A 26,033-nucleotide genomic window follows, 5' to 3' on the forward strand; every position below is an offset into this window, starting at 1 on the left:
GATTTTTGATTATTGATTCCATCTCCTTATTGGGAATTGATCTTTCAGATTTCTAATTTCTTCCTGATTCACTCTTGGTAGGTTGTGTGTTTCTAGGAATTTATCCATTTCTTCTAGGTTGTCCATTTATTGGCAGATGGTTGTTCAGAGTAGCCTCTTTTGATCCTCTATATTTCTCTGGAATCAGTTGTAATGTCTCCTCTTTCATTTATGATTTTATTGATTTGGGCCTTCTCTCTTTTTTCCACAGTTAGTCTAGCTAAAGATTTGTTAATTTTGTTTATCTTTTCAAAGAACCAACATGTAGAGTTTTTTATCTTTTCTATGATTTTTCTGTTCCCTATTTAATTTATTTCTGCTTTAATCTTTATTATTTCCTTCCCTTTGCTAAATTTGGGCTTAATTTTTTCTCCTTTTTCTAGTTCCTTGAGGTGTAAAGTTAAGTTGTTTATTTGGGATCATTCTGTTTTCTTGATAAATGTGTTCATAGCTATCAACTTCCCTCATAGAACTGCTTTTGCTGCATCCCTTAAGTTTTGGTATGTTGTGTTTCTATTTTCTTTTGTCTCAAGATACTTTTTTATTTTCCTTTTAATTTGTTCTTTGATCCACTGGTTCAAGAGAGTGTCATTTAATTTCCATGTATTCATGACTTTTCCAGGTTTCCTCCTATTATTGAGTTCTAGTTTCATACTATTGTGGTCAGCAAAGATACTTGATATGATTTCAACCTTCTTGAATTTGCTAAGACTTGTTTTGTGGCCTAACATAGGATCTATCCTAGAAAATGTGCCCTGTGCACTTGAGAAGAATGTGTATTCTGTTATTGTCAGGGAAATGTGGATTTTTATTGATGACTGGATGTGAGGGCTGAGAGAGAAATCATCTGACTCCAAGGTGATGAGCTGGGAAACCAGAATCCAGGAGGAAGGGAAACAAAGGGAAGTAATTCTTGTTAAGGCCCTTCTAAGTCAGATGCTTTATGCATATTCTCATCACACCCTGCTTTTACAAAGGAAGAAACTGGGGCTCAAAGAGGTTAAGTAATTGGCCCAAGTTCACAAAGCTAGTAAGTGGTAGAGCTGGGATTTAAACCAAGGTCTATCTAGTTCTGAAGCACAAGATCTCTCCACTGAACACTCATCCTGCCCGCCCACAGAATTAACAGAGGGCTCAATAACATCAGGGGACGGGCTGACTCACAGGCAGCTGCTCAGTTGCTGGGTCCTACCATGAGCAATTTACATATTCCCTCCAGCCTTCTCCTTTGAACTCTGCAAAGGGGAGAGAACAGCCAAGGCCTAGAATGGTGATGGTCTCCATCTAGTGTGCTTTCAGCATGACTGAGGCATAATGAGTGCATGGTTGCTGCTGCCTCAACCATTGGGGAGCTAAACAAGGACAGTTTTCAGTTCCCTGGGCAGGACAGACTGGAGACACCGACAGCTAGCTGCAGTTGCCATTTATTGAGACACATCACAGGTACAGACAGGGGAGGTGGGTGTAGGTAGATTCAGGAATTGGGTGGGTCTGGTAGGAGACTGGGGAGGTTGAAGTGCCTCTGGGTACCACTCGTGACTTCTCTCCCTCCTCCCTCAGCCTGATCTGAGCCCAGAGTAGATGAGTAGAAGAGGTGCGGGAAGCTGGGAAATCCAACTTCCTCTCAGTGGTCAGAAAATCACCCCCAAATCACCCAAACACATCACTCAAGCTGGTGGCCTTAACCTCCACTCCCATCCTATTGTATAACCAGAGAAGCTGGGTAGATTTGAGACCTCCCCAAAATGCAGATTATATGCAAATACTCTGAATCTGTGGTCCCAGGGCTATTCCTGCTCCTAAAGAGGTAGGTGAGGAGGACAGCAGAGGTCGGGTAAGGGAGTGGGGACTAAAGGGGCCTTGGCTTGCAAGACAGCAGCTAATACCTCCGGCTGGACGTCTTGACCGTGGTGGTCTTCTGCAGGATGGAGGTGCCCCCAGGGGCGGGCCCTCCCTTGGCAGTGCTATAGCCCACATTGGTGCTGAATCCAGCCTTACTGGCTCCCCGACTCCCACCCAGGGAGATGCCACCCCCAAAGCCAGCTGCGCCGCCTCCGCACACAGTGGTGGAGTTGCCCGTCACCGCTGGAAGGGAAAGGATCTGGGTGAGGCGGGGCAGCCATGCTGGGAGAGGGCGGGGGCTTCCAGAAATCGGTGAGGGATGAGAACAAAATCAGACAGGGGAGCCTTGGAAAAATGGGGGCAGGGAGCTCATTCTCTGGGACCCTCTGAACCTGTCCCCAGGACTCAAGTGGGAGGAACGTGTGCTCTGGCCAAGGACAGATTGGGTGGACTGAGCATAACTGGGGCTGGGCCTGAGGCAACAAAATACTCACAGATGCTAACGGCACTGGGACATTCTCCAGACATCCTGGGGGAAAGAGAAAGGCCAGGAGAAGGGTCAGTGGTCCCAGAAGCCCAAGTAAAAACCCTCCCTCCCCCTCCCTCTGCCTTTACAGTAGATCAATTCGGTGGGCCTTGAGACTCTCGGGAGCCAGAGCCCGCATGACAAGACCAGGAGACACGCGAAGTTTGTGCATGTGGCCACCCTGGGCCAAGGGGCCCTTTCACCAGGTCCTAAAGCCAGTGCAGCAGAGAAAACAGAGCCGCAGCAGGTCGTGCAGCCCCATCCCCCTGCCCCTTTCCTCCACACATGGACCATAGGGTTCATCCTTGCTCAGGTGGAATGGGAAACAAAACTTATGCCAAAACAGAGCTGGCCGTTTTCTGGCTAAGGTGACATCCTTTACATCTCGCGCCTTCCCAAAGACAGAGATGATGAATTTTTTTCAAAGCTTCCACTGATGGTGGAGTCTGATGTTGGAAGAGAGAGTCTTGCTCCTATAGGCCTGCCAGACACCAGCAGGATTACTGATGGTCATGCCAGCCCAGGGGCCACATAGCAGAGGCAGCGAACACAAGTGGGAAAGTCTCCCACAGGTGACGAATTAGAAGCCCAGCTCCCCGGTTCCTCCCTTGTCCCCTTGTACCAGCACCAGAGCAGACTACACGGGATCTCCCACAGGGCAGGAGAGCCCTCTGAATCCGGGCAGGAGGGGCACCCACCGGCTCTCCTCGCTCTCCAGCAGCTTGCGGTAAGTGGCGATCTCCACGTCCAGAGCCAGCTTGATGTTCATGAGAGCCTGGTAGTCGCGCAGTAGCCGGGCCAGGTCCTCCTTGGCCTGGTGCAGGGCTGTGTCCAGGTCCCCAAGCTTTTTCTGAGCATCCTTTAATGCCAGGTCCCCACACCGCTCCGCTTCCACAATGGCAGTCTGCAGCTGCTGGCACTGCTCAGGGGATGAGAGATTTGGGGAACACTCTCCAGGGCCATTACCTTCATCTCTCTACCCTTAAGCCAGGCATCACCATACCCCCTTCCACTTCCCCCACCCCAACAAACTGGGAAAGAAGGAAAAGAGAAACATTCATCTGAGAGAAGAAATGTTATTACACAAACAAGATCACGTAGCACCGTTGGGAAAGTCCTTACTGAAGTCTAATCTTAGTCCCTCCTGTAGCTCAAACCACTGCCTCAAAAAGATAAAATAAATAATATAAATTTGCCATTAACCAAATGCTTTACTCTGATTTCGGGAGGAGCCCAGGCTTTTTAGTTATGCCTTGGATGGAGTCAGCAACTGTGACCTGGACTCCTGAACCCTCAGCCTCCTGCTCTGACCTCTTAGAGACGGGCTCAATCTCCCTGGGGAGGTTGCCCCACCTGCTTCACCACTAATATGCTGTGTGATCTTGGGCAAGTCCCCTCCCCTCTCTGGGCCTCAGTTTCCCCCCTGTAAAAGGAGCATGTTGATCTTGATGGCCCAGCATTTGAGTGTGCCCTGTCTATGAGAAGAACAGGTCTCACCCTCAACATGACAATGAGAAGGCCTCTCACCTCTGCCAACACCCAGACCTGACTCTCAGGCCCACTTCCAGAGGCTCACCTGCTTCTTGGCTGCATCCACCTCCCCCTGCAGCCTCTGGACAGTGCGGGTGAGCTCAGAGATCTCATTCTTGGTGTCCCGCAGGTTATCCCCGTGTTTCCCAGCTGTCACCTGCAACTCCTCGTACTGGAGGCCAAAGAAGTGGTAGTGAGCTATCAAATAGTTATAGGCCCACGTGGGTAAACACTGGCCCCTGGGCCCAACCCTCACAACTGGAGGCTGGGTGTGTCTGGCCCCAGGCCTCCAAGGAGCCCAGAGGCCCAGGCCTCTCACAACGGGGGAAGGTCTCTGTCCGGTCCCCGCCCACATCCCGGAGCCAGCCACCTTGATCTGGTACCAGGCCTCGGCCTCAGCCCTGCTCTTCTGGGCGATCAGCTCGTACTGGGCCTTGACCTCGGCGATGATGCTGTCCAGGTCCAGGCTGCGGTTATTGTCCATGGAGAGGACGACATTGGTGTCAGACACGTGAGTCTGCACTTGGCTCAGCTCCTGCAGAAACAGAAGTCGCTGCTGTCACCAGCGCCCCTGCCCCAGGGCTCCCAGGAGGCAGCCCAAGGATGAAGGACCAGAGCCCCAGGTGGCATCAGGAGGCCCGTGTCTTCCCAGTTTCCACCCTCAAAGGAAACTACAACTCCCAGGAAAGCTTTAAGTCTCTCCTGGAAAAGGGACTCCCAGGGTGATAGACATCTTTCTTTGTGTGGATTTGTGAGACATTAAAGAAGGGGAAAAGGAAGGTGCACTCAAGCTGGCGCTGGGCCCTGAACCAGCACTTTTACCAACTCTTTAATCCTGAGAACACCCTGTGAGGTTTGCAGGGCTGCAGCCAGCCCACGGAATGCTTCTGTGCAAATTGGGAAACAACTCTCCTCTGGGCGGAGGCAGCTGGGAGGAGGCAGCTGGGAGGTCCTGGAGAGCCTAGCATGGGTCTGATTCAAACCCCACTCTCCACTCAGCCATTAACAACCTGCACCACCATTTACAGTGGTCCTGACGTAGGTAGGTGAGGAACGAGGCTTGGAGTAGTGACACATCACCAGATTCAAGGTCATCCAGTCTGACTGAGCGGGGCCCAGACTGGGACCAGCCAGCTGAGCCAAAGCCCAAGTGAATTCTTCTACAAGACATTGGTGTTTATAGACCATGGTCATGTTCTCAGACACTCCCTGTGTTTCTGGGAACATCAGCTTTCACACCTAAACAGGTGTTTAAAGATGCCATGAACAGCAGGTTGGGTTTAAGTGTTCTGGCTTTGAGACTGGCTTTGAGACCAACTCCATCACTCGGTCACGAATGCATTGCTTCCCAGTTGGGCTCTGCCTCCATCTCTCTCCCGTGGTCCTTCCTGCCCTGGGCTGCAGACTAACAGCCCTAAACCCCAGCTCCAGTCGAACCCCTCATTCACTCAGTGCTCCTCAGTGGCTCCCAAAGGGAAGAGAATCTTCCTCCTAAGTCAACACCTTCCAGCACGTTGCGGTCTTGTCCACAGCTTTGCTCACTGCTGCCAGCGGGATTACAGCAGATACAGATAGAATAGTAGCAGCAACAACCCTCACGTAGGGCTGTTTCCTGTGGTCAGGCACTGGGCTGGGCACTTGGCAGGACCAACTCTTACCTGCCCTTTCCCAACGGCACAGAGAGTAACTCACCCAAAATCACAAACTATTAAGCAGGGAGCCCAGTCTCAAATCTAGGGAGACTGACACCAGAACTTAAGCTGAAAAGGACTCAAGTGGAGATAGAAATAAAGAGAGAAAGAATTACCTCTTGTAATAAACTATAATGGAAAAGAATTGGAAAAAAAGAGTACAGAGGCATACACATATATATGTGTACTAAATCACTTTGCTGCACACTTGAAACTAACATAGTATTGTAAATCAACAATACTCCAATAAAAAATAAAATTTAAAAAAAGAACTACCAAAGCCAAAACTGATAGCCTACTGACATAGAGTTAAATTCTCAAATTAAGTTGTCTCTAAAAAGGCGGAATGAGTTGGGAGGACAGCAGTGATGGTAGAAACCCAATCACTAAAACATCTGTGGTTTAGTGAAAAGACACGAGCTCTGAAAGCAGGCAAAGCTAAGTTCAAGTCCCCAGGGTGACATTCACCGGCTGAAGGACCAAGGGAATGAGCCACACGAGGCCTCAGCCTTCTTTTCCATAAAATGGCCAGGATAATACCTTCCTCACGCAGTTGATCTGAGGTTCAGATTCGTACACGTCCCATGGCGGGTGCTCAATAAAATGCATTATTTGCCTAGACTTCTCTGCAGGTCGGTCCAGAGGCAGGTGCCACAGATAAAACCATTTTGTCACAGCCCTGCACTGCCAAGCATCATCTTGCAGCGTCACCCCTCATCTCCCCAGCTCAGGGTCCCTCTATAGTCCTGTGCCAGAGCATGATCCTGAGCAAAACTAACTCAGAATTTCTAAGACAAAGAGGCAAATACTGTCTACCAGACATCACCAAGAGTGGATGAGCGTCTTCTGTCTAGGACAAGGGGACAAAGATACCCAAGTTAAACTTGATATCAATCTCCTATGAACCACTAGAATGAACTCTAAAACGTGTGTGAGAGGCATGGGGCCAGCCAGACTTCCTTAAGGAAAAGTCAAACCAAATAGATTTTCTTCTGTGGCTGTGTTATCCAACTACTAAAGGATGTCACAGATGTTATCTGACCAAGTCTTTTTTGGGGAAGTCCTTTTTATTCCCTCTTTTTGAAATTGCTTTTTTTCTGGCATTCTTAAAAATAAGAGAGAAAATGTGGGCCAGGTGATGCCACAGTTCACTGGATTTTAAAATAGCTGAGCCACTTGAAACCCAAATTATCTACCGGGGGGGGATGAGATCAGCCTGGTGGGAAGGTACCAGTGAAGATCTAGTTCTTGGGGCAGTGGGTATAGCTCAGCAGTAGAGCACATGTTTAGCATGCATGAGATCCTGGGTTCAATTCCCAGAACCTCTGTTTAAAGAAAAAAATCTAGTTCTTGGACTAAGGCCCTTTTCTTGGCTCTGTATGCCTTCATGTGTTTATCAGTGTTTTACCCTGAAATGTTATCAAATAACTAAACGGAAAGCTTACCAGTTCTGCGGATATCTCAAAGTTTGAGCACCACTAATACACCCACTTATCCAATTGGGCATCTCCAATCTATGGATAGACAATTAAGTTTCAAAGCATCCACACGGGGTAGGGTATAGCTCAGTGGTAGAGTGCATGCTTGGCATGCACAGGGTCCTGGGTTCAATCCCCAGTCCCTCCATTAAATAAATAAACAAACAAACAAGCATACCTAATTATGCCCCCCCAAAAAAAACAAGCAAAGCACCCACAATGACCTAAAATGATGGGATGAAGCCATAATAATATTTCATAGGAAAAAGGGAAATCATTAACTCTTGTATTCAGTTTCAAAAATTCAGCTGCCCAAACATAGGAAGCTGGAAGACAGTGGAGGCACTTGAAAGCATTCATGAGAAAAAATCCAGAGGACTTTTAAGGGCCAAACATTGCGAAATGGCTTCTAAAAATAGCACATAAACTAGTACAATACTAGTCTGCATGAACAGAAGCCTGTATCTGTACCCTTCCTCCCCATCTCTCTGCCTTCTGAATTCTGCACTAGGAACCCTACTTCCTCAACTTCCTCACATGCCACAGATGTCAGTTCCCTAATCATCCTAACCTCTAAATTGTTGTCGTACGAAGGACACATGTTACTTGGAAGACAGTTGGATATGTGCAGCCCAGACGGCAGAATCAGGGCCAACAAGAGAAGAAGTCACGGGAAGAAGTCAGTTTTGCAATAAAGTTGTTCAACAATGGAAGTGCCTGCACTGAAAAATAGTGAGCTCCCTCTCACCAGAAGTATTCAAGTCGAGGCTACACGCCCCCCTGTCTTGGATGTTAGAGAAAGGGCTCTTACACTGAGTGGAAGGTTGGCCTTGAGGTCCCTACCAAGTTTAAGAGTCTATGAATTCTATGATCAAGTCACGTCAAGTTCAACTCCTCGCCCTAGTCTTCAAAGCCCCCTTGTTTCCTGGGACCCCTCTTGGAGTCCATGATGTACCCACTACCCACTCCTCACCTCCTATTCAACCTGGAATCTCAGTCCCCACTCTCTGCCCATCTCTGTTCCTTCATCCCTCACTCCATTGCAAACTGGGCAAGAAAGGGAAGAGTGTATCACGGTAGCAAGAGTCAGACCTTGAAGCCCAAGGATCAGGCTTTAATTCCAGTGCTGCCTCTTACTAGCTCGGTGACTGTGGGCAAGTTACTTGAAGCCTCAGGGGCCCTGACTATGAAATAGAGGCAATAAGAGTATCTGTATTACGGAGTGGTTGAGAGGATTATGTCAAAAGCTTAGCCCGGTGCCTGGCCATTAAAAGCACGTAATACATGGAAGCTAGCATTGGTTAAAAGTGCAGGCGCTCTCTTCTATCAAGTAAGTTGCACTGGTGAATTCAGATCAGACTTCCAGACGGGATCCCCAACGCTGTCTGTAAATGTAAGTGTCCCTGTGCATTGGCTATCTCACCATCTCATAGAGGTGACTCAGGAAGTCAATCTCCTCAGTCAGGAGGCCCACTCTGCCGTGCAGATCCATTCGGCCCATGTATGCGGCATCCACATCCTGGGGGTGAGGGAGGGGGCAGTTGGCTCAGCCCCCAGGGCTCTTGCCTCTGTCTGAGTCAGCCCAGCACCCTCACAGCCAAACCACCTGCCCCACCCCCTGCACCCTGCTCACCTTCTTGAGCACTACAAACTCATTCTCCGCACCAGTGCGCTTGTTGATTTCATCCTCATACCTGTTACACAGGGAAGACTCAGCCCAGTTCTGCCTTTTAAGACGCTGAACCCACTTGGCTTTAATGAAATCCCTGATTGGTTTCACACAGGCCAAGAACACCTTTGGGGAGCAGTTCTGCAATGCAGCCAACCAATGAAGAAACTGCGGGTACAGTCTTTAAATATGTCTCCCACCCACTCTGAGGAAATGGGCACAGAATTTGTGCAATAATATGGCAATTGAGAGCAGCCATCCCTTCGGCTCAGAGCCCTTGGGAGGCTTTGCAGGAACAGGTGAAGATGTGTCAACCATGGTTAACCTTTGCATTCACTTTCGATAACAGGATGTCATTGAAAATAATTAACTTCTCTCCAGCTGCTTTTGCGTAGACTGTAAGGTTGGTATTTGCCAGTGTCAAGCAACTGGAAAAGTTATGAAAGTTTCGACCTTAAACATATAAATACATGTATCAACCAGTCATAATATGTGAAACTTATTTGCATCTTGATTCAAGAAAACCATATTTTTAAAACTTATGGCACCATGGAACAATTAGAAATTCAGTTGTTGATTGGATAGTTGATGATATTGAGGATTATTGTTTTAAAAGATTTAGGTGTTCTTATGACATTGTGTTTCTGTGTTATTAAGTTACGCAGATGAACAATGTGAATATATCCACTAAGATATTTGTGAATGAAATGACAAAATGGCTGAGATTTGCTTCAAGACAATAAGGGAAGAAAAGTGAGTAAGGGTACAGATGAAACAAATGAGTAAGGGTATAGATGGCTGTGAGCTGATGATTATTAAAGCTAGGTAATGAGAACATAGAGGTTCATTACACAGTTCTCCCTACCTTACGATAGTTTTGTAAATTACAAAAAAATACACAGTGCGACAATCTTCCAGGAAGCAATGGGCCAGGGCCTGAGCCCCAAAAGGAGGCAGCTGTATCTGGGCACGCCCCCAGGTGGGTCCCAGGATGTGGGAATGGGGGCCCCCTCTCGGGAGATTTCCTGCGCTGCCCCCTCCACATCTCCACATGGCCCCACACCGTCCAGCCCTCCTCACTTGTTCTTGAAGTCCTCGACGACATCCCGCACATTCCTCAGCTCTGAGTCCAGCCTCCCCCGCTCACTCAGGAGGCTGTCCAGGTTCCTCTGCAGGTTTCTGATGTAATTCTCAAAGAGGGGCTCCAGATTGTTCCTGATGACACCTGAGTTCTGGCCCTGCTCCTGCAGCAGCGCCCACTTGGTCTCCAGCACCTTGTTCTGCTGCTCCAGGAACCGCACCTGAGCCAGAGCAAGAAGGGTGGGCCAGCGCCATCCCAGCCCCAGGAGAGACCAAGGAGCGGGCCCACCATTAGCATCCATTCCCTACCAGAACATCACGGGGCAGCGCAGCCCCCCTGCTGTAGGGAGGAGTTTCTGAGAGAGCCATCGTTGCCGGGAAAGACAGTCCAATCCGATGACAAGGACTCAAGAGTTAATAAATATAAAAGCCCCAGCCCTGTCATGTACTAGTTAGTGACAGTCCAGTCACCTCTCTGGGTCTCCCACTCTCATGTGTCCTGGGTAAACTGAATGAGATCAATGTTTCTGAACCTTAATTCTGCACCAAAATCAATTTTTAAAAATGCAGGTGCATATAAAATATATGTGAATATAAATACACATATATACAGGCAAATATACATACAGAGAAAAAGAAAGCAAATGTGGCAAAACGCTAAAAACTGGTGAACCTGGGAGGAACGATATACAGGAATATGTTGTATTATTATTGCAACGTTTCTGTAAATCTGACATTTTTTTATTTTTAAAATATGAATGTGCAGCCCTATCTCTGTAGACTCAGAAGGATGCTCATGGTGTAAGTTTAACAGACCCCAGTGGGTTCTCTGCCCAGCCAGGGTTCCAAGACACAAGACATGGACAACCTGTCAGGCCCCCAGCTCCCAGGCCCTGATTTTGAGAGGCTGAAAGAGGGCTTTGCTTGTGTGACCTCTGGGACAGTCTCACAGAAGAACCAAAAGTCACTAGGGAGAAGGTAAGGAGGTGGGTGGAACAATTTGCTTCACCCTTTGCCATCCAGTTTCTCCAGATCCCACCTCCACAGCACCCCAGGATCACAGTCACATGGCCCCGGGGCACCATGCAGCAGGTGCACCAGCCAGGAGCAGTGACAAGACGTCTTAGAGCCACAAACTTGAGTCCCAGACTCACCTCTGCTTCTAAGTACCTGTATGATTCTGGACAAATCACTTGCCCCCTCCAGACCTCAATTTTCTCTTCTCAAAAATGGACACACTATCACCTAGTCTAATTTCCCCTGGGACACTGTGGGTGTCACATGAGAATGGGGACATGAATGCCCTCTGGAAACCCATTGAATCAATGTATAGTCATCCACCGGGATTTTCCTCATCATGGTCCCCGCTGCCTGGGAGCTTGGGGTGGAGGTAGACATTGCAGCAAAATGGACCTGGAAATGCCAGAGACTAGTACAAGAGCTGGCCCAGTTGGCCTGGAGGCCAGAGAAAGAATCAGGACACGCCCAATACAGAATAGATCGAACTCCCTACCCCGGGGTCAGAGTGACCCGGTGACCGCCATCCTAATTGTCCACCCCAAACGGAGCTTCATGGCTGGAACAGTGAAGAGGAATCAAAGAAGCAAAAAGGAGATTTCCCTAGGACCGCCCCCCCACCACCACTGCGTCCTGATCACATCTTTGTCCTTAGACCTCCTCCAAGACTGAGAGAACCGGGAGCAGATGGGGCTCCCTGGGGACTTGACACTCAAGCCTGTTTCCCCAGCTGTAAAATGACAAGAGGCAGTAAGGGCCACCCAACCCAGAGAAGCAATGAGGACAATCTGCTTGATTTAATTGTGCAGTAAAGCTGCTGTGTAACCGCACTAATGATGACCGAAGGAAAGGCTGCAACCCGGTCAAGCAGGGCGGAGCCAACAGGCCTCATGAGTGGATCAGAAATTCACCATCAACTACAGTAAAGACTGTCCAGCCATCCACATCCAGGCATCCCAGGCTCAGGCCAGAATTGTTCCAAAAGTCATTCCGAGGGCACATGTGCCGCAACAGCGTCCACCCGGCCCATCCTCTCTTGGGGGCCCGGCTCCTCCTCCACAGCCCCCCCCCGCCTCCTTCCACCTCAGCCCACCTTGTCGATGAAGGAAGCAAACTTGTTGTTCAGCACTTTGATCTGCTCCCGCTCCTGGGTGCGCACCCGCTGGATCTCCGGGTCTATCTCCACGTTGAGGGGGGTCAGCAGGCTCTGGTTGACAGTGACCTGCTGGATGCCACCCGGAGGACAGGCAGGCCTGAATGTCTGCCTCCCAGCTCCCAGGCCCATATAGGCCCCACCACCAAGGCCAAAGCCTCCCGGGCCCCGCCCTGACGAGGCCCCTCCAGCCACACTGACAGAGATGCTCTTGCTGCCCCCCAAGTTATGGAGGCTCCGGCTGCCAAAGCCACCCGTTCTGGGGCCACAGCGGGCCCCCTCACTGCTGCCACTGCTCTGGGACACCGTCACTGAGCTAAAGCTCGTGTGGGCCTGGGACCTGCCCCCACCACTGGCAGAGCTGGAGCTGAAGCCCCCGTTGGTGGAGAACATCCGCCGAGACACGGAGGACTTCATGGTTGCAGAGGGGCAGGAACGCAGACCAGCAGAGCTGGGAGGGCTTGCAGTGAGCTGCTGGGCCACTGATGGGCTTTTTATCTTTTCCCAGCTGGGCTGGCTCCTGGGCTCTGCAGACACTCCTGCCCCATCACCCCAGGAAGAGAGGGAGGGGCCCTGCGGGCCGGGGGAGGGCCGGCTGCTCCCGGTTATCACCTGTGCTCCGGCACTGCGGCTAAGCCGAGACTGATGGGAGGGATGTCACCTTCTGCTCCCCCCTGGGGCACTCCTGACTTGGAACAGGATGACACAGTCTCCTACAGCCACCCCCACCGCCCAGTGGCTGGTTACTCTCCTCCCATCCAGCCCTGGTGGCCGCCATCAATGGGGCTCTGTTCTGTGGGGTTTGTTCACGGCCCCGGTCGTAAGCCAAGGCCCCAGGGCCCGGGGCTGTGCAGGTGGTAAGGGAGGAAGTGTTGGGCAATGGATGGTGGTGAGAGTGCCCAGACCTGCTCCCGTCCTACCTCCCCAGCCCACAGCCTCGTTGCCTCCTGACAGGTCCAGGGTGCGGGGGGCACAGGTGACAGCGTAAGGTGGGGGTAGTCTGTTCTTTTGTCATACGCTGGCAGACTGCTCGGCGGAGATCCTGTGCTGGGCAAAGTGGATACCAGGATAGAAAGAGGGTCCCTGCCCAACCTTGGGACCTGGGCACTTAATAAGCGGGTAGAAGGGCCTGGGTGCCCAGGCAGTGCCCCAAAGCCAGGAGAGGAGGAGGCAAAACACACTTTTTGGGGCCCTGAAGAGAGACAGGGAGGAGGGCCTCGACCATCGCCTGAGACCCCAACCCTCTGCCCCATGGCAGGGCCACCCTAGAAGGGCCCAGCCACTCTGGAGGGAGCTGGAAGTGGGCGGAGGACACACCCCATCCTGGCTGGACGTACGAACAGATCCAAGAAGCATGTGTTCAACAGAAGCCCAGAGAGGCCCCAAAACATTTCCATCTTCTCAGCCCACGGAGCCCGAGGGTCAATGCTAGTCAAGTGTTAGAACAAGGTCGTGTTGAGGAGGTGACTTTAGCAGTTGTCCCTCCTCACTGTCCTCAGCTTTCAGCAAGCAGATGGGCCCAGAGCGGAGACACGTGCCTGAGGGAAGGAGCAGAAACAGCGCTCTCTGTGGTCCTCACACAGCTGCCAGGCTAGAACTGGGACTCACATCGACTGTCTCCCCAGGATCCCAAAGGAGAGGACATGGGGCCATCCCCACCGCCCAAGGAAGGCCGGCAGAGAGCACGCCCGCTCCAGGCCCAGAGGAGCCTGTGGGACCCTCTCCTAGGGCCCCTGGGAGGACGTAAGTGGCTCCCAGTTGCCTGAAGAAGTTGAACCCCGCCTCCCTTTACATGATGGAGTTGAGGGCACTCAACAGAACTAGTCCCTTAATGCCCATAGGGATTTTCCTCCCTGCTTGGAGTTAGGACACCAGACATTGGGGGAGCCGGGCTGGGAGATGAATTCCCACTGAGCTGTGTGTCCAAGGGCAACACTCAGCCTCTCTGGGCCTCCTCGCCTCTGCCTACAAGCAAGGCCATCCAGAGAAGCCCTTTCAAAAAACACTGGCCCAAGATCCCAGGACTGAGCCATCACTTCCCACTGACTTTTGTCTCCGGTCCCTGAGGCTGTAATCACTTTCTCAGCCTCCCTTATCTCTCCCCACATGGCATGCGACGGGAGAGACAGTGGTGAGTGGGGTCCCCCTGGGGAAGGGGGTGATGTCAGCCATCTGAGTCAGGCATAGCCAGCTTGGTGGGAGTTGAGTCGGCTGCAAACACACACTCCACTCCTCCCCAGAGACTGATACCCTCCTGTATTTACCTGGTGCTCTGTGCCAGGCTTTGAGCCAGGAGCTGGTGATAGCCGCGCAGGCAGCCCAGGACCGGCTCTCACGTTTACTGCTTAGAGACAGCCTCTGTCCCACCGAGCCCAGACAGCGCAGGAGCCACTGTGCCTTCTCGGGCCCGACTCTCTAATCCACCTTCATACCGGCCACCCAAACTCATACCTTTCTATAGCCAAGCAGTCACGCTTCCCTCCCCTGCTGCTGCCTGGACCAAGGGCTCCATCTCTGGACAGACGTTCCTCTGCCCAGGGTCCCTCCCTGCACAGGACACAAGGACAGAGAGGATAGAGCGTTGCTGCTGCTATAGAAGGGATGGGGTGAGATGGCTGATGGCATCAACCAAGCACCCAGTACGGATCAGGCTGGGTGCTGAGCCCAAGACAGAAAAGATGCAGCGGTGAAGAAAACAGCCAATGCGCTTGAGGAACCACCCAGTGCAGGGCTTTCTCACCCAATAGGAATGACTGTTAGAGTCGGCGTTTATTAAGCACTTACTATACGGCAGATGCTTTCCATGCAAATATTGCAACCAGTCTCCACACTAAGGATGCTCCTTTTGCCTCTTTCCCACCCCAGACCCATTCACCGACCTCCTTGACCCCTGTGGGCTGCTCCCTGGCTCTTTGGCTTCTGGAGAGATGGGGTGAGTTTGGCCAAGGGGGAGACACTAGCAGGAGATCTGGAGGGGGGCATTTCTCCTCTATGCCCTCCCTACTCGAGGGGTGGCAGCCTTCCTCCATGATTACAGCTTCTTCCAGTCCCCACGCCTCTATCACCTAGTCAGTCACCACTCTTCCTCTGTCTCTTCAGCTCTACACAGAGCCACTACCTCGTCCTGATTTTCCCAGGACTGTCCCACTTTAGCCCTGAAAGTCTCACACCCTGGAAAACCCCTCAGCCCTGGATAAAACGGAGGTTGGCCGCCCCGGGTTCTGGGGTGGCCATGGCTTCCCACTGCTGGCCGCCCCTGGCCTGTGTTCCGTCCCTTAGACACACCCACACCTCTGTAAGGGGTCCTTTCATTGAAGTCCATCTAGCTGAACTGTCTTGGGTGAACTGGTTTCCTTCCAGGACCCTGAATGGTCTCACCCCCACATGGCCCTGTGAGGTGGGTGTTATCATTATTAGTATCTTTTCACAGACAAGAGAACTGAAGCATGGAGAGGTCAAGTACTCGGTCAGAGTCACACCACCAGCAAATGGCAGAGCTGGAATTCAAGCCCAGGAAGTCTACTCCAGGGCCGTGTGCTGACCCACTTATGTCTCCCTCATAGAAGGCAAAGGCTGAAAAGCTTCTCCTTGGATACTTTTGATGGAGAGACCCATGGGTCTGAGAAAAGGGCTGGCCTCCCCCTAAAGCAGGGGGCAATGGCGTGACCTCCTGCAGCTCAGGTCCTGGTGCTGGGGGTGGACCCGGTGGAGAGGGGAAGAGGGACGGAGCAGTGCAGGAGCCGATGGGCTGCTGCGAGGGAGGGGGAGAAGGTGACCCAGCCCACAGTCCTGGCTTTCAGTAGAGCTTCCTGCAGAAGAGAGAAGGAGGAGGAGTTTCCACGGTCATGTTCAGACGGGACCAGTGATAGGATGAGAGCGAAGGGGCAGGGGGATGGGACATAGTTCCGATCCCAAGTCCCCATCAGAGCCCCCGGGCACAAGCTGAGCTGCTGAGCCCCATCCTGGATGCAGGAGAATAACCTGCCCAGAGGTCCCAGGCTAATAGGGAAGTTGAGTTCGAGACCAGAACTGGACAGAAGCAGAGCCAGGGATAGCAACAGGTGCAGCCAGGCTGTTCCAGGGACAGGGAGGCTCTGGTACCTTCTGACACGGGGAATTGGGGAAGTTTTCCAGGGAGAGGAAATTCTGGTGCAGACTTGGGAAGAAGGAAGAGTGGATGGAGGAGGCTGTCCTGGGTCAAGAATAGAGCATGCTGTGGGCAGTTAACCAGGAGGAAGCTACGAGAGATACTAGAAGTTCGGTGGGGTTGGAGGAGTTGGAGGGCATCCCAGGGAGTATAGAGGAAGGCAAAGGGGATCCCTTGATGAGCTGACTGGGGTGAGGAGTGAGATGCCCACAGGAGGTACCCAAACAGCCATAGATATTCCACAGATGGCCTCCTGAGGAGAGTGAGCTGGGCAGCTGCACAGCTTTTGCTTTGCTGGGTGAGCCATGCAAGCCTGGGCAGAGCTGAATTGCTAGAAGCAGTGGCAGAGAAGCTGCACGTTGTCATGGGGAACCTTCGTCTCTGCCCTTCAGCCTGTCCTCTAAATGCCCTTTGAACACATATTTAAGGCTACGGCTTAACGTCAGTGCTGAATAATTAACCTGCCTGGCAGAAGGCCAGTTTAAAGCTCAGAAGTGAGAGATGGAGGCTTACCACCCTGGGTAGAGCTGGAGCCAGAGCATCATCGGAAGAAGGGTCAGAGCACAAAAGGACCTCTCCACAAATCCCCATCTCCCAACCCAGGGTGACTGAATTAGCTGCAGGAGGCCAGCCTCTGGCCCTGGAAACCAAGAGCTTCAGAAAGGAAGAGCTGGCTCTCATGCATGGAAGAGGTTACGCCGGAGACACAAGAAACAGAAAGGGTGACCGAGGCACCGAACCCAGGAGGAGGGCACGATGGGTTTGGTCTTGTTTGTCAGAGTAGACCCAGTCCTGGCACAGTGTCTGGGGTATGGTTTGCACTCAGTAAAATTTACAGGAGGGGAAGGAGGGGTGGCAAGGAGAAAGGAAGACCCAGTGCAGGGATAACTGGATGCTGCTTTTATTTCACAGGAAATAAATGGACAGAAATACATAAATGGAGGCTCAGAGGCAGGTCAAGAGGATGAGGGCAGTACCCCTCGGTTCCAGCCCCCAGGCTCTGGTCAGTGGGCCTCAGGCCTCTCCCTTGGGATGGGGATGCAGTCTGACCAACCGAACCAGGAGCTTTCCCAGCCCAGTGGAAGGCTGTGGAGAGAGGAGAGGACGAGGCTGGCTGACTGGAGGACCGGGCGCTATCAAATCAGTATGCAGAGCAAGGCTGGAACAGCAGGCAGGTGGAATCCGGCTGACTTCTGCAGAGTCCCCTGTGGGCTGGCTCGGGCTATGGGCAGTGGACACAGAGCCAGCCCTGCAGGGATGGGGCTGATGAGGATGGGGGAGGCCAGGGGGAGCAAGGGACCTCTGAGCCACTCAGTAGGTGATGGATGTCTTCAGACTTGACTCAACCGTCTTCTTCAGGATGGTGTGGCAGGTGGAGCCGGAGCCGGAGCCAGAGCCAGACACAGAGCAGGAGCCAAAAACAGGGCCCTGCCCAGAGTCCAGGATAACATTGGAGCCTCCAGTCATGATGCTGGAGCCTCCAGTCACAATGCTGGAGCCTCCAGTCACGATGCTAGAGCCTCCGGTCACGACACTGGAGCAGCTGGACCCAAAGCTGCCTTTCCCACCTCCGAGTCCACAAGTGCCCGCCAGGCCACCACCTGCTCCTCCAGACACAGCAGTGCTGCCTCCTCCAATGGCTGCCAAGAAAGACACCAAAGTCATAGCAGAGTCCTCGACTCCTTGTGGGGACCCCTCTCCTGAAGTTCCCCGATACTCACAGATAATGACCTGACTGGTGCACTCCCCAGACATCCTGGGAGAAAAAGAACGAGAGGAAGAAACACTAAGAAGGGCTGCAGGGAATGTGTCCCCAGTTGTTTTAAGCCTCTAGAGCAGTTCACTACCCTCGGAGCAGATAAAACCCCCAGTCCCCAATTTAAAATCCCTCCGAACAAAATAGGTGCCCCTCAGGGGCTCCGAGCATCGGGAAATCTTTCAGCATCCCCTGCAGCAAGGAGAGTGCTTGTTGACCTTGCATCCTCCTCCCCCACCTCGGTGACATCCCCGGGGGCCCTCTGACCGGCCCTCACCGGCTCTCCTCGCCCTCCAGCAGCTTGCGGTAGGTGGCGATCTCGATGTCCAGGGCCAGCTTCGAGCTCATCAGCTCCTGGTACTCGCGCAGCAGCCGCGCCATGTCCTGCTTGGCGGTTCTCAGAGCAGCCTCCATCTCGGCCACCTTGGCCTGAGCATCCTTGACGGCCAGCTCCCCAAGCTGCTCAGCATCAGCGACGGTGGCCTCCAGGTTGGCGTTCTGGATGGGGTGTAGCAGCGAGGCTGAAAGCGGCTGTAAGCCCGCGCAGCCTCCCAAAGCACCTACTGTGGATCTAACTCCAAGGCTGAGATGAACCATAATCTCATGAGCTCAGAATTATTCCTGGCCACCTCTAGCTCCTCTAGGTCTGAGGGAAGATACTGCCTCTCCTGCTTCCTAAACGCCTGGAGTGGGTTGAATAGTGTCCCCAAAATTGTCATGTTCATCTAGAACTTCAGCGCCTGATCTTATTTGGAAAGAGGGTCTTTGCAGACGTAATTGGTTACAGCTCTCAAGCTGATACCATCCTGCATTCACAGTGAGCCCTCAATCCAGTGACTGGTGTCCCAGAAAACAATGAGAGGACGCAGAGACAGACACAGAGACGATGCTGTATGAAGATGGAGGCAGACGGGGTGGGAAGGGATAAATTGGGAGCTGGAGATTTGCAGATACTAGCTACCATGTACAAAATCGATAAACAGCAAGTTGATACAGTATAGCACAGGGAACTATATTCAATACCTTGTAGTACCCTATAATGAAAAATAAAAATGAAAAAGAATATATGTTTGTATATGTATGACTGAAACATTATGCTGAGCACCGGAAACTGACATAACATTGTAAACTGACTATACTTCAATTAAAAAAAAAAAAGATGGAGGCAGAGATTGGAGTGACACAGTGACCATACGCGGAAGAAAGCCCCCCAGTTCCCTCAGAGCGAGCATGGCCCACCTATACCTGAGTTCAGACTTCTAGCCTCCAGAACTGAGAGAATAATTTCTGTCGTTTCAAGCCGCCGGGTTTATGGTACTTCGTGACAGTAGTCACAGGAAACGAGGCCACCTCCTTTGCCACTTCCTCCCGTGATCGTCCCTGTTTCTTTCCATCCCCAACCTCAGCACCTTCCCTGAGGCACCTTCTCTCTCCCAGGGTTCTTGAAGCTCCTCCTGTCCTGTATGGGTCATTAGCTACAAGTCTCCTCTCGAGGGCCACGAGGTCCTTGATGTTGAACAGCCCCTCATCACATACTTTGTCCTGCTGTTGTCAGAGTCTATCAAACCGTGGACCTCAGTTTTAGATTTGAAAAATCCATCCTCTGCGCACGTCTCCAATCTGATAGAAAACTCCCAGAGGAAGGACAACATCCCTGTCTAATCCGCCGCTGAGCTGATTCAGCCTCATGTTGGGTTCAGGAGAGAAGGCGTCCCCTAAAGGCTCACACTGAGGTGTAGTCGGTTTACAATGTTGCGTCAGTTTCTGGTGTACGGCGTAGTGATTCAGCCATACATATGTATAAATTTCAATTAAAATTTTTTAAATAAAAATTTTTAAAAATAAGCTCTCATTACTCACTTCCCATGCCAGCACCCTATGAATGGGAACACGGTCTCCATTCCACAGATGAAGAAACTGTGACTAAGAAAGGAGGTAAGTGACAGAGCTGGGACCTTAACCCAGAGCAGCTGACGTCCAGTCCACCGTTCTTACCGTAGCCCCAGTTCAACAGGCTTGAGCACGAAAAGGAGGAGTAGGTCGGGGCTGGGTCCCCAAGAGGGATTCTCCCAGGAAAGGCACCCTGCTATGTGGGGGGACTGTGGTTCCCAGTCGTGGGGACATAGCGACTCTCCTAGGTACTGGCCGCTGGGCTCTGAGACTCCACACTCTTCACCATCACCGGGATGAACTTGGTTGAGAGAACAGGTTTCTGGGCTCCACACTTAGAGACAGATTCCCTCTTTCTGCCGGGAAACCCAGGAATCTGCATCTTATCAGACACCCCAGAAAATTCCGAAGGAAAAAATCTAAATTTATGAGCAAAACACTGTGGCAGCAAATTGAGTAATAGGACCTGGTCACCTTCATCTCAGGTGCTGCCTCATACTCCAAAGAAGAGCAGGTCAGGTTGGACAGGGACGGAGTCTGGCCTTTGAATGAAAGTTCTCTGTGCTCCGAGAACTTTCCCTGGGGGGCCCTGCTTGGGAGTGGCTTGGGGGTCAGGCCGAAGTGCTTGAGGAAACCACCTGACTCTGTGGTCTCAGCTCTCGACCCTCTGTTGATCCCAAAAAAACGATTCTTTGGCTTTTGGGAAAGTAAGCATAAAGGCACTTGAAAACTTAAAAATCATAATCTTCACATCTAAAGTAGGTTCTCCAGGAGGAGCTGGAAACCACCTCGCTGCCTTGCCGTCCTCTTCCTCCACCTCTCCCTGCTCCTCCCACGCAGGCACCACAGCATCACCTCCACCCCGACCCAAGGGGGCCTCGGTGCCCCACCGTACTGCCCGTGTCTCCTGCTCCCTGAGGTCCTGGCTCTCACCCTCCCCAGCAGGGGACCAGGAATTTCAGCACACAGCCTTAGAATCCCTGCTGGGCTTAAGGAGTAAGTGTCAAAAGAAGAGATGAAAAAAGAGAGAAATTAACACTGTTCCCCAAGTTGCCGAAAGCAAGAAGCACACCAGGACACATGTACACAGAATGCGGCATGAGGGCTGGGGCCGGGGCTGGCTGTGCGGAGCCAGTGCAGCTGGAGTCCACAGGAGGAGGGCTGGACTCCTCTTAAGTGGGGCTTGAAGTTCTCTCCCCACCAAATTAGCCAAAGTTCCAGCCAGTTATCAAGGTTTCACACAAACCCAGCAGTGACCCTGGCATGAAGCAGTGAGACGGAGGCCTTGGGGGCTCTGGGACCCTCACCTGCTTCTTGAGGTTCTCAATCTGACTCTGCAGCTTCTGAATCGTCTGCTGTAGCTGAGTGATCTGGGCTTTGATTTCCTTCATGTTGTCCCCGTGAAGCTGGGCAGACGCCTGAAGCTCCTGGTACTGAGGGGGGACAGAGGTGATACCATCACTGGGGAGGACCCTCACCTTTGACCCCAAGACAATAAGAAACACCATGGCCCCAGTTCTCAGCCTCCTCACATTTGGGCTGTGGGTTAAATGCTGAGACCAGAACATGGTGGGATATGCTTGAGGAAGTCCGGGCTTGTCGCCCGTGGTTTCCCTGCATTGCCTCCCTCCAGGAGAAGGGAAGCATAGTGCCCACCCAGCCCTGGAGCTGCAGGGAGGTTATCAGAACAGCCCAGTGGGGCTGAGGTGGATGACCACCCTGCGGGCGGGAGGGAGACCCAGCCTTCCCCAGCACGGTGCTTGCCCATAGCCCTGGCACCTTGGTCTGGTACAGCATCTCGGCCTCGGCTTTGCTGGTCTGGGCAATCTCCTCATACCGGGCTCGGACCTCGGCGATGATGTCTCTGAAGTCTAGGCAGCGACTGTTGTCCATGGACAGCACCACGGACAGGTCACCAGCCTGGGTCTGGAGCTGGCTTAGCTCCTGCCAGAAAGACTGACTCAGTGTCCGCCACCCCACCGCTTCCTTTCCCCTTTCCCCCAGGCAGGTGGGCAGAGTGCCTGACATCCTGCCCCCTCCTCTGGGGGCAGCCCTCACTCACGCAGGGTGGCACTGAGCATGCCCTGCCCTCTGCAGGGCTGTGTCCTTATCTGAAAGTAGGAACTGTCCAATGACTCCCGGACAATAAAGGAATATGTCCTGCAGGGCCCAAAGTCACCTGGTCCCCATCACTCTCTGATCACACTCCCCTCCCTCTCACTCCCACTGCTCCAGCCACAGTGGCCTCCTTACATTTTCTCAAAGACACCAGCAGGCTCCTGGCTCCCTTTACCTGGAATCTCCATTTCCCTGCTGTGTGGCTTTCTCACCTCCTTCAGATCTTTGTTCAAATTTTATCTTCTAAATAAGACCACCCTGACCACCCTATTTGAAATTGCCACCTGCCCTACCCCTTACATTTCCAATCCTCATTTTCTGTTCTAATTTTCCTCTTTTCCATTGCATTTGTCACCTTCTAACATACTATGTAATTTACTTATTCACTAAGTCTATTTTTTATTGTCTGTCTCCCAGTAGAAAGCAAGCTTCACAATTTTGTCTGGTTATTAGCTGCTACATCCCAATACCTAGCAATTCACATGGTAAATTCTCAGTAATTCTTTGTCAAATGACTGAATGACCGGGATCTAAGTCACATTAACCAGGCTTCACCTCTTGGCCACTCCCACTGTAGCCACCGGGAGCCTGCCCACCCTGTTCCTGTCCCTCGCTCCCTCCAGTTCTTGGCAGACCATCACTTCTGCCCTTGAAGAATGCTCACTTCTTCATATAGACGCCTCAAGAAGCAGATGTACTCGCTCAAAGCCTTCAGCTTGCCCTCCAACTCCATCTTGCTCAGGAAAACCTCGTCCACATCCTGGGGACAAGAAGACAGAAATCATATACCCCTACTTCTTTCAGGGTCCTATTCTGGTTCAGGAGTTCAGTTTACACACCGCCCAACATCCACCCCCACACTCATCTCTGAAGACCTATTTCTTCCTCCTCCAGCCCTGACCTGCCCTGCCCCCTTTTTAGCCTGACACTGGCCCACACCACCTTCAGGAAGCCTTCCCTGATTCATCCCAACCAGTTCTACTTCTTCCACTACCTCCCCACCCTCTACCGCAATGACATCCAGAGCTTGTCACACAACCCCTCAATCAGATCTTGTCCTGGGGTCTCTGTGTCTACACAGATGTCCCATTTCCCCAGGGGGTCCCTGAAGGCAGTGTAATAGCATGTTGTGCATGAGGATTCCCACCCACAGCCCTCCCAGCCCAGAACCGGCTCCATGAACTGTGGATGCTCAGGATTCAGGCAGAGTAGCTGACCCCACCCTCACCTTTTTGAGGACCACAAAGTCATTCTCCACCGTGGCGTGCTTGTGAGCCTCCCGTTCATATCTGCCAAGTAAGCATAGAAGAGTCCTGCCTGAGGTCCCGAGATCGGAGCCCGTGCCCCTCCTCCAAGCATGACCTCCCTGAAAATGCCAGTCTGCCTTTAGATGCTCTAAGGCAGGACACACGACCAGCCTGCTTCTTTTCCATCTGGAAGTTTTATCATGTCTTATGTCCCTTACTCTTTCAGCCCACGTCCCCTTAATGACATAAGGCCACCCTACGTCACATTTATAAGGCGTATTCAAACACTTCTCACTTCCCACTCACAATCATCATCTGAAGCAGGTATTTTGGATTGTATCAGAGAGATCACATGATGTGCCCAAGTCATAGATAACGAGGTGGCCCAAGCAGATCTAAAACCCAGGTGTCCCAGCCCCAATCCTGGGCTCTTCCGAGGGCCTGCTCCACCTCACATCGCATCCTCCCAATGGCTCTGGGAGGTAAGAAAGGCAGGTGACATTTTCCTGGTCTACAGATATGGAAACTGAAGCTGGGAAAGGTAGAAATCCCTGCCCAAGGCCACACAGCTATTCTGTGCTCACGGTCGCCAAACCCAACCCTCCTGTTGGTCCAGGGCTCTCTCTATACCACCAGGTGACCTGGAAGGGGAGCCCAGAACCACAGCCCAGCTGTGAATCACGCCACAGACCAGGGGATGGTCCCACTAAGTGGATTCCCTTCCACCTCTGACCAGAGAATATCTGAGTCACTGTAGCCCACAGCCTGCTCAACAGGAATTTCTCAAGAAAAAACCCACAGAGGCATTGTTTCAGTAAGCTCCTCCCAGCCTTGACCAGAGTTGTGGTCCTCGCAGCTGGGGCCTGCTAGAACCAAGGCTCTCTGGCCGGGCACCAGGGCCTGCGGGGCGTCTCACCTGCAGCAGGTGGGCGCCCAGACTCAGAGGGGATGCACAGGGGCTGGCGGGGAGGCCAGGCCTGTGTCTCTGGGAGCCAAGCAGTGGGAGACCCTCTGGCTGACAGCCTGATCCAAGCCTTCCCGGACCCCACCCAGGCCCGCGGGGACGTGATGGTTTGCCTACTTGGCCTTATACTCCTCCTCCTGGTCCTGGCAGGACTTCAGCTCGGCGTCCAGAGCCTCTCGGTCTCTCTGCAGCTGCTCCAGCCACTTCCTGAGCTGGGCCACATAGGCCTCGAAGAAAGACTCCAGGCCCTGGGGGCTGTCACTCACCCGCTGCTGCTGCAGCAAGTGCCACTTGGTGTCCAGGACCTTGTTCTGCTGCTCCAGGAACCGCACCTGCAGCACAGACAGAGGGGCCCTGAGGTTCCCGCCGGGCTCCCTGGGCACAGCCTCTGGGAAGCAAATCCTCAGCAACCCTCCAGCCAGCCTGGAGCCTTTTAGGCCTTTAATAAATATTTGCAACCACACTAAGTGAATTAGAATAACATTTGTATAAAGGGAATTTCAAATAGCACAGGGAACTATATTCAATATCTTGTAGTAACTTACAATGAAAAAGAATATGAAAACGAATATATGTAGCTACAGGTATGATTGAAACATTATGCTACACACCAGACATTGACACAACATTCTAAACTGACTCTATTTCAATTAAAAATCAATAAAAATAAAAAATAAATTTAAAAAGGAATTTCAAAATAATTAAATAGGGCCTTGGCATAACCAGAGGGAGTCCAGTTAGACCACAGGAGGGACTTCCTTGCTGCAGAAGTGATCAGAAAAGTGGTAGGAGATCAGACTCCCCCATTCCCAAGTCCATCGAGAACAGCTCTTCCAAGGGAGGCGCAGAGACAGAAGCTTAGCTGAGTTGACCCTCACCTTGTCAATGAAAGAAGCAAACTGATTGTTGAGGGTTCTGATCTGCTGGGTCTCCTGAGTTCGTACCACCTGGAACTGGGGGTCGATCTCAATCTTCAGTGGAGTCAGCAGATTCTGGTTGATGGTCACTTCCTGGATGCCTCCGGGAGGGCACAGAGAAAGTCCTGGCCCAGCGCTCCCCTCCCTAAACCGTACCCCTAGCCTTGCCCCTGACCCCCAGGCCCTCCCACGAGAGCCTCCTCGGCAGCCCCCAGAGGAACTGAGGCTCCTACTGCTGAAGCCACCCCTGCCTCGGCCCCCTGAGCGAGCAGAACAGGCTGAGTGAGCACTGAAGCCCCTCCGGACCCGGCAGGGAGAGAGAGACATGGCAGAGATTGATGGTCTCACAGCTGCAGACAGTCAAGGTGTGTGAGTTCCTGCCCCGAGGCCCCAGCACAAGACTTTTATCCCCTCCCGTGCCTGGGCTGGGCCTTGGAGAGCAAGATGCTGTTGACCTGACTGTGTCTGTCACTGGCTCCAGCTGACCTCTTCTGACACGCCTAAAGAATAGGTGCCCAGCACGTGCAGAGCCCAAGGAGGAGACCCAGACACTGCCCTCAAAGCACCCAGGCTACGGGAGGGATGGGCACTTCCCAAAGACCAGGAAGCAGCCAGAGACTGGGACTTCAGTGCTGGGGGATGGGGAGGGACAGCCCTGAGCAAAGTCTTGGAGGGTCATTCAAGGAAGGCTTCCTGGAGGAGGAGATAGGGAAGAAGAAGGGAGGCACATTCAAGGGGAGAAGAAGATGAAGAGGGTTCAGTTGGAGCACTTGAGCGCCCTGCTGATGATGGACAGAGGAGTGAAGCTTCTCAAGAGAGGATCTACGTACAAGAGGAGGAGAAGGAAGAGCCATTGCAGCACTGCAGAAGGTTAACAGAGGTGTTATTGTCCTCGTTGGCTAAAAGACACTCCAGGATTTGGAAATGAAACAGAAAAACAGGGTATCCAAGTCCCTCCTCTTGCCCAAC

General features: G+C 52.2%; 2 protein-coding genes across 2 annotated transcripts; both read right to left on the minus strand.

Annotated features, from left to right (window-relative positions):
- Nucleotides 1-1,447: 1,447 nt before the first annotated feature.
- Nucleotides 1,448-12,541, minus strand: KRT79 (keratin 79). Its single transcript, XM_006182463.3, has 9 exons — nucleotides 11,966-12,541; nucleotides 9,856-10,076; nucleotides 8,740-8,800; nucleotides 8,530-8,625; nucleotides 4,308-4,472; nucleotides 3,984-4,109; nucleotides 3,106-3,326; nucleotides 2,376-2,410; nucleotides 1,448-2,124 (listed from the first exon to the last, which is right to left on the minus strand). Exons 1-9 carry the CDS (start codon nucleotides 12,440-12,442, stop codon nucleotides 1,919-1,921), a joined length of 1,608 nt encoding a protein of 535 aa, XP_006182525.1. The 5' UTR covers nucleotides 12,443-12,541; the 3' UTR covers nucleotides 1,448-1,918.
- Nucleotides 12,542-17,051: 4,510 nt separating this feature from the next.
- Nucleotides 17,052-25,435, minus strand: KRT78 (keratin 78). The gene is made up of 9 exons (XM_006182461.3): nucleotides 25,026-25,435; nucleotides 24,265-24,479; nucleotides 23,165-23,225; nucleotides 22,601-22,696; nucleotides 21,598-21,762; nucleotides 21,126-21,251; nucleotides 18,206-18,426; nucleotides 17,894-17,928; nucleotides 17,052-17,812 (listed from the first exon to the last, which is right to left on the minus strand). Exons 1-9 carry the CDS (start codon nucleotides 25,389-25,391, stop codon nucleotides 17,484-17,486), a joined length of 1,614 nt encoding a protein of 537 aa, XP_006182523.2. The 5' UTR covers nucleotides 25,392-25,435; the 3' UTR covers nucleotides 17,052-17,483.
- Nucleotides 25,436-26,033: the final 598 nt, after the last annotated feature.

The sequence above is a fragment of the Camelus ferus genome, chromosome 12 (genome assembly GCF_009834535.1).
Source record: "Camelus ferus isolate YT-003-E chromosome 12, BCGSAC_Cfer_1.0, whole genome shotgun sequence".
Lineage (NCBI taxonomy): Eukaryota > Metazoa > Chordata > Mammalia > Artiodactyla > Camelidae > Camelus > Camelus ferus.

Bases quoted from the DNA above. Each gene is read 5' to 3' on its own strand.
- KRT79 (XM_006182463.3), bottom strand. From the start codon at position 12,442: ATGAAGTCCTCCGTGTCTCGGCGGATGTTCTCCACCAACGGGGGCTTC. The intron at 10,077-11,965 runs GTGGGCTGAGGT...GCTCTGGCTCAG, and splicing joins TTGCTTCCTTCATCGACAAG to GTGCGGTTCCTGGAGCAGCA. The intron at 8,626-8,739 runs GTGAGCAGGGTG...CCTCACCCCCAG, and splicing joins AGTTTGTAGTGCTCAAGAAG to GATGTGGATGCCGCATACAT.
- KRT78 (XM_006182461.3), bottom strand. From the start codon at position 25,391: ATGTCTCTCTCTCCCTGCCGGGTCCGGAGGGGCTTCAGTGCTCACTCA. The intron at 21,763-22,600 runs GTGAGCATTCTT...TCTTTCTGGCAG, and splicing joins TGAGGCGTCTATATGAAGAA to GAGCTAAGCCAGCTCCAGAC. The intron at 18,427-21,125 runs GTGAGGGTCCCA...CACCCCATCCAG, and splicing joins TTGAGAACCTCAAGAAGCAG to AACGCCAACCTGGAGGCCAC.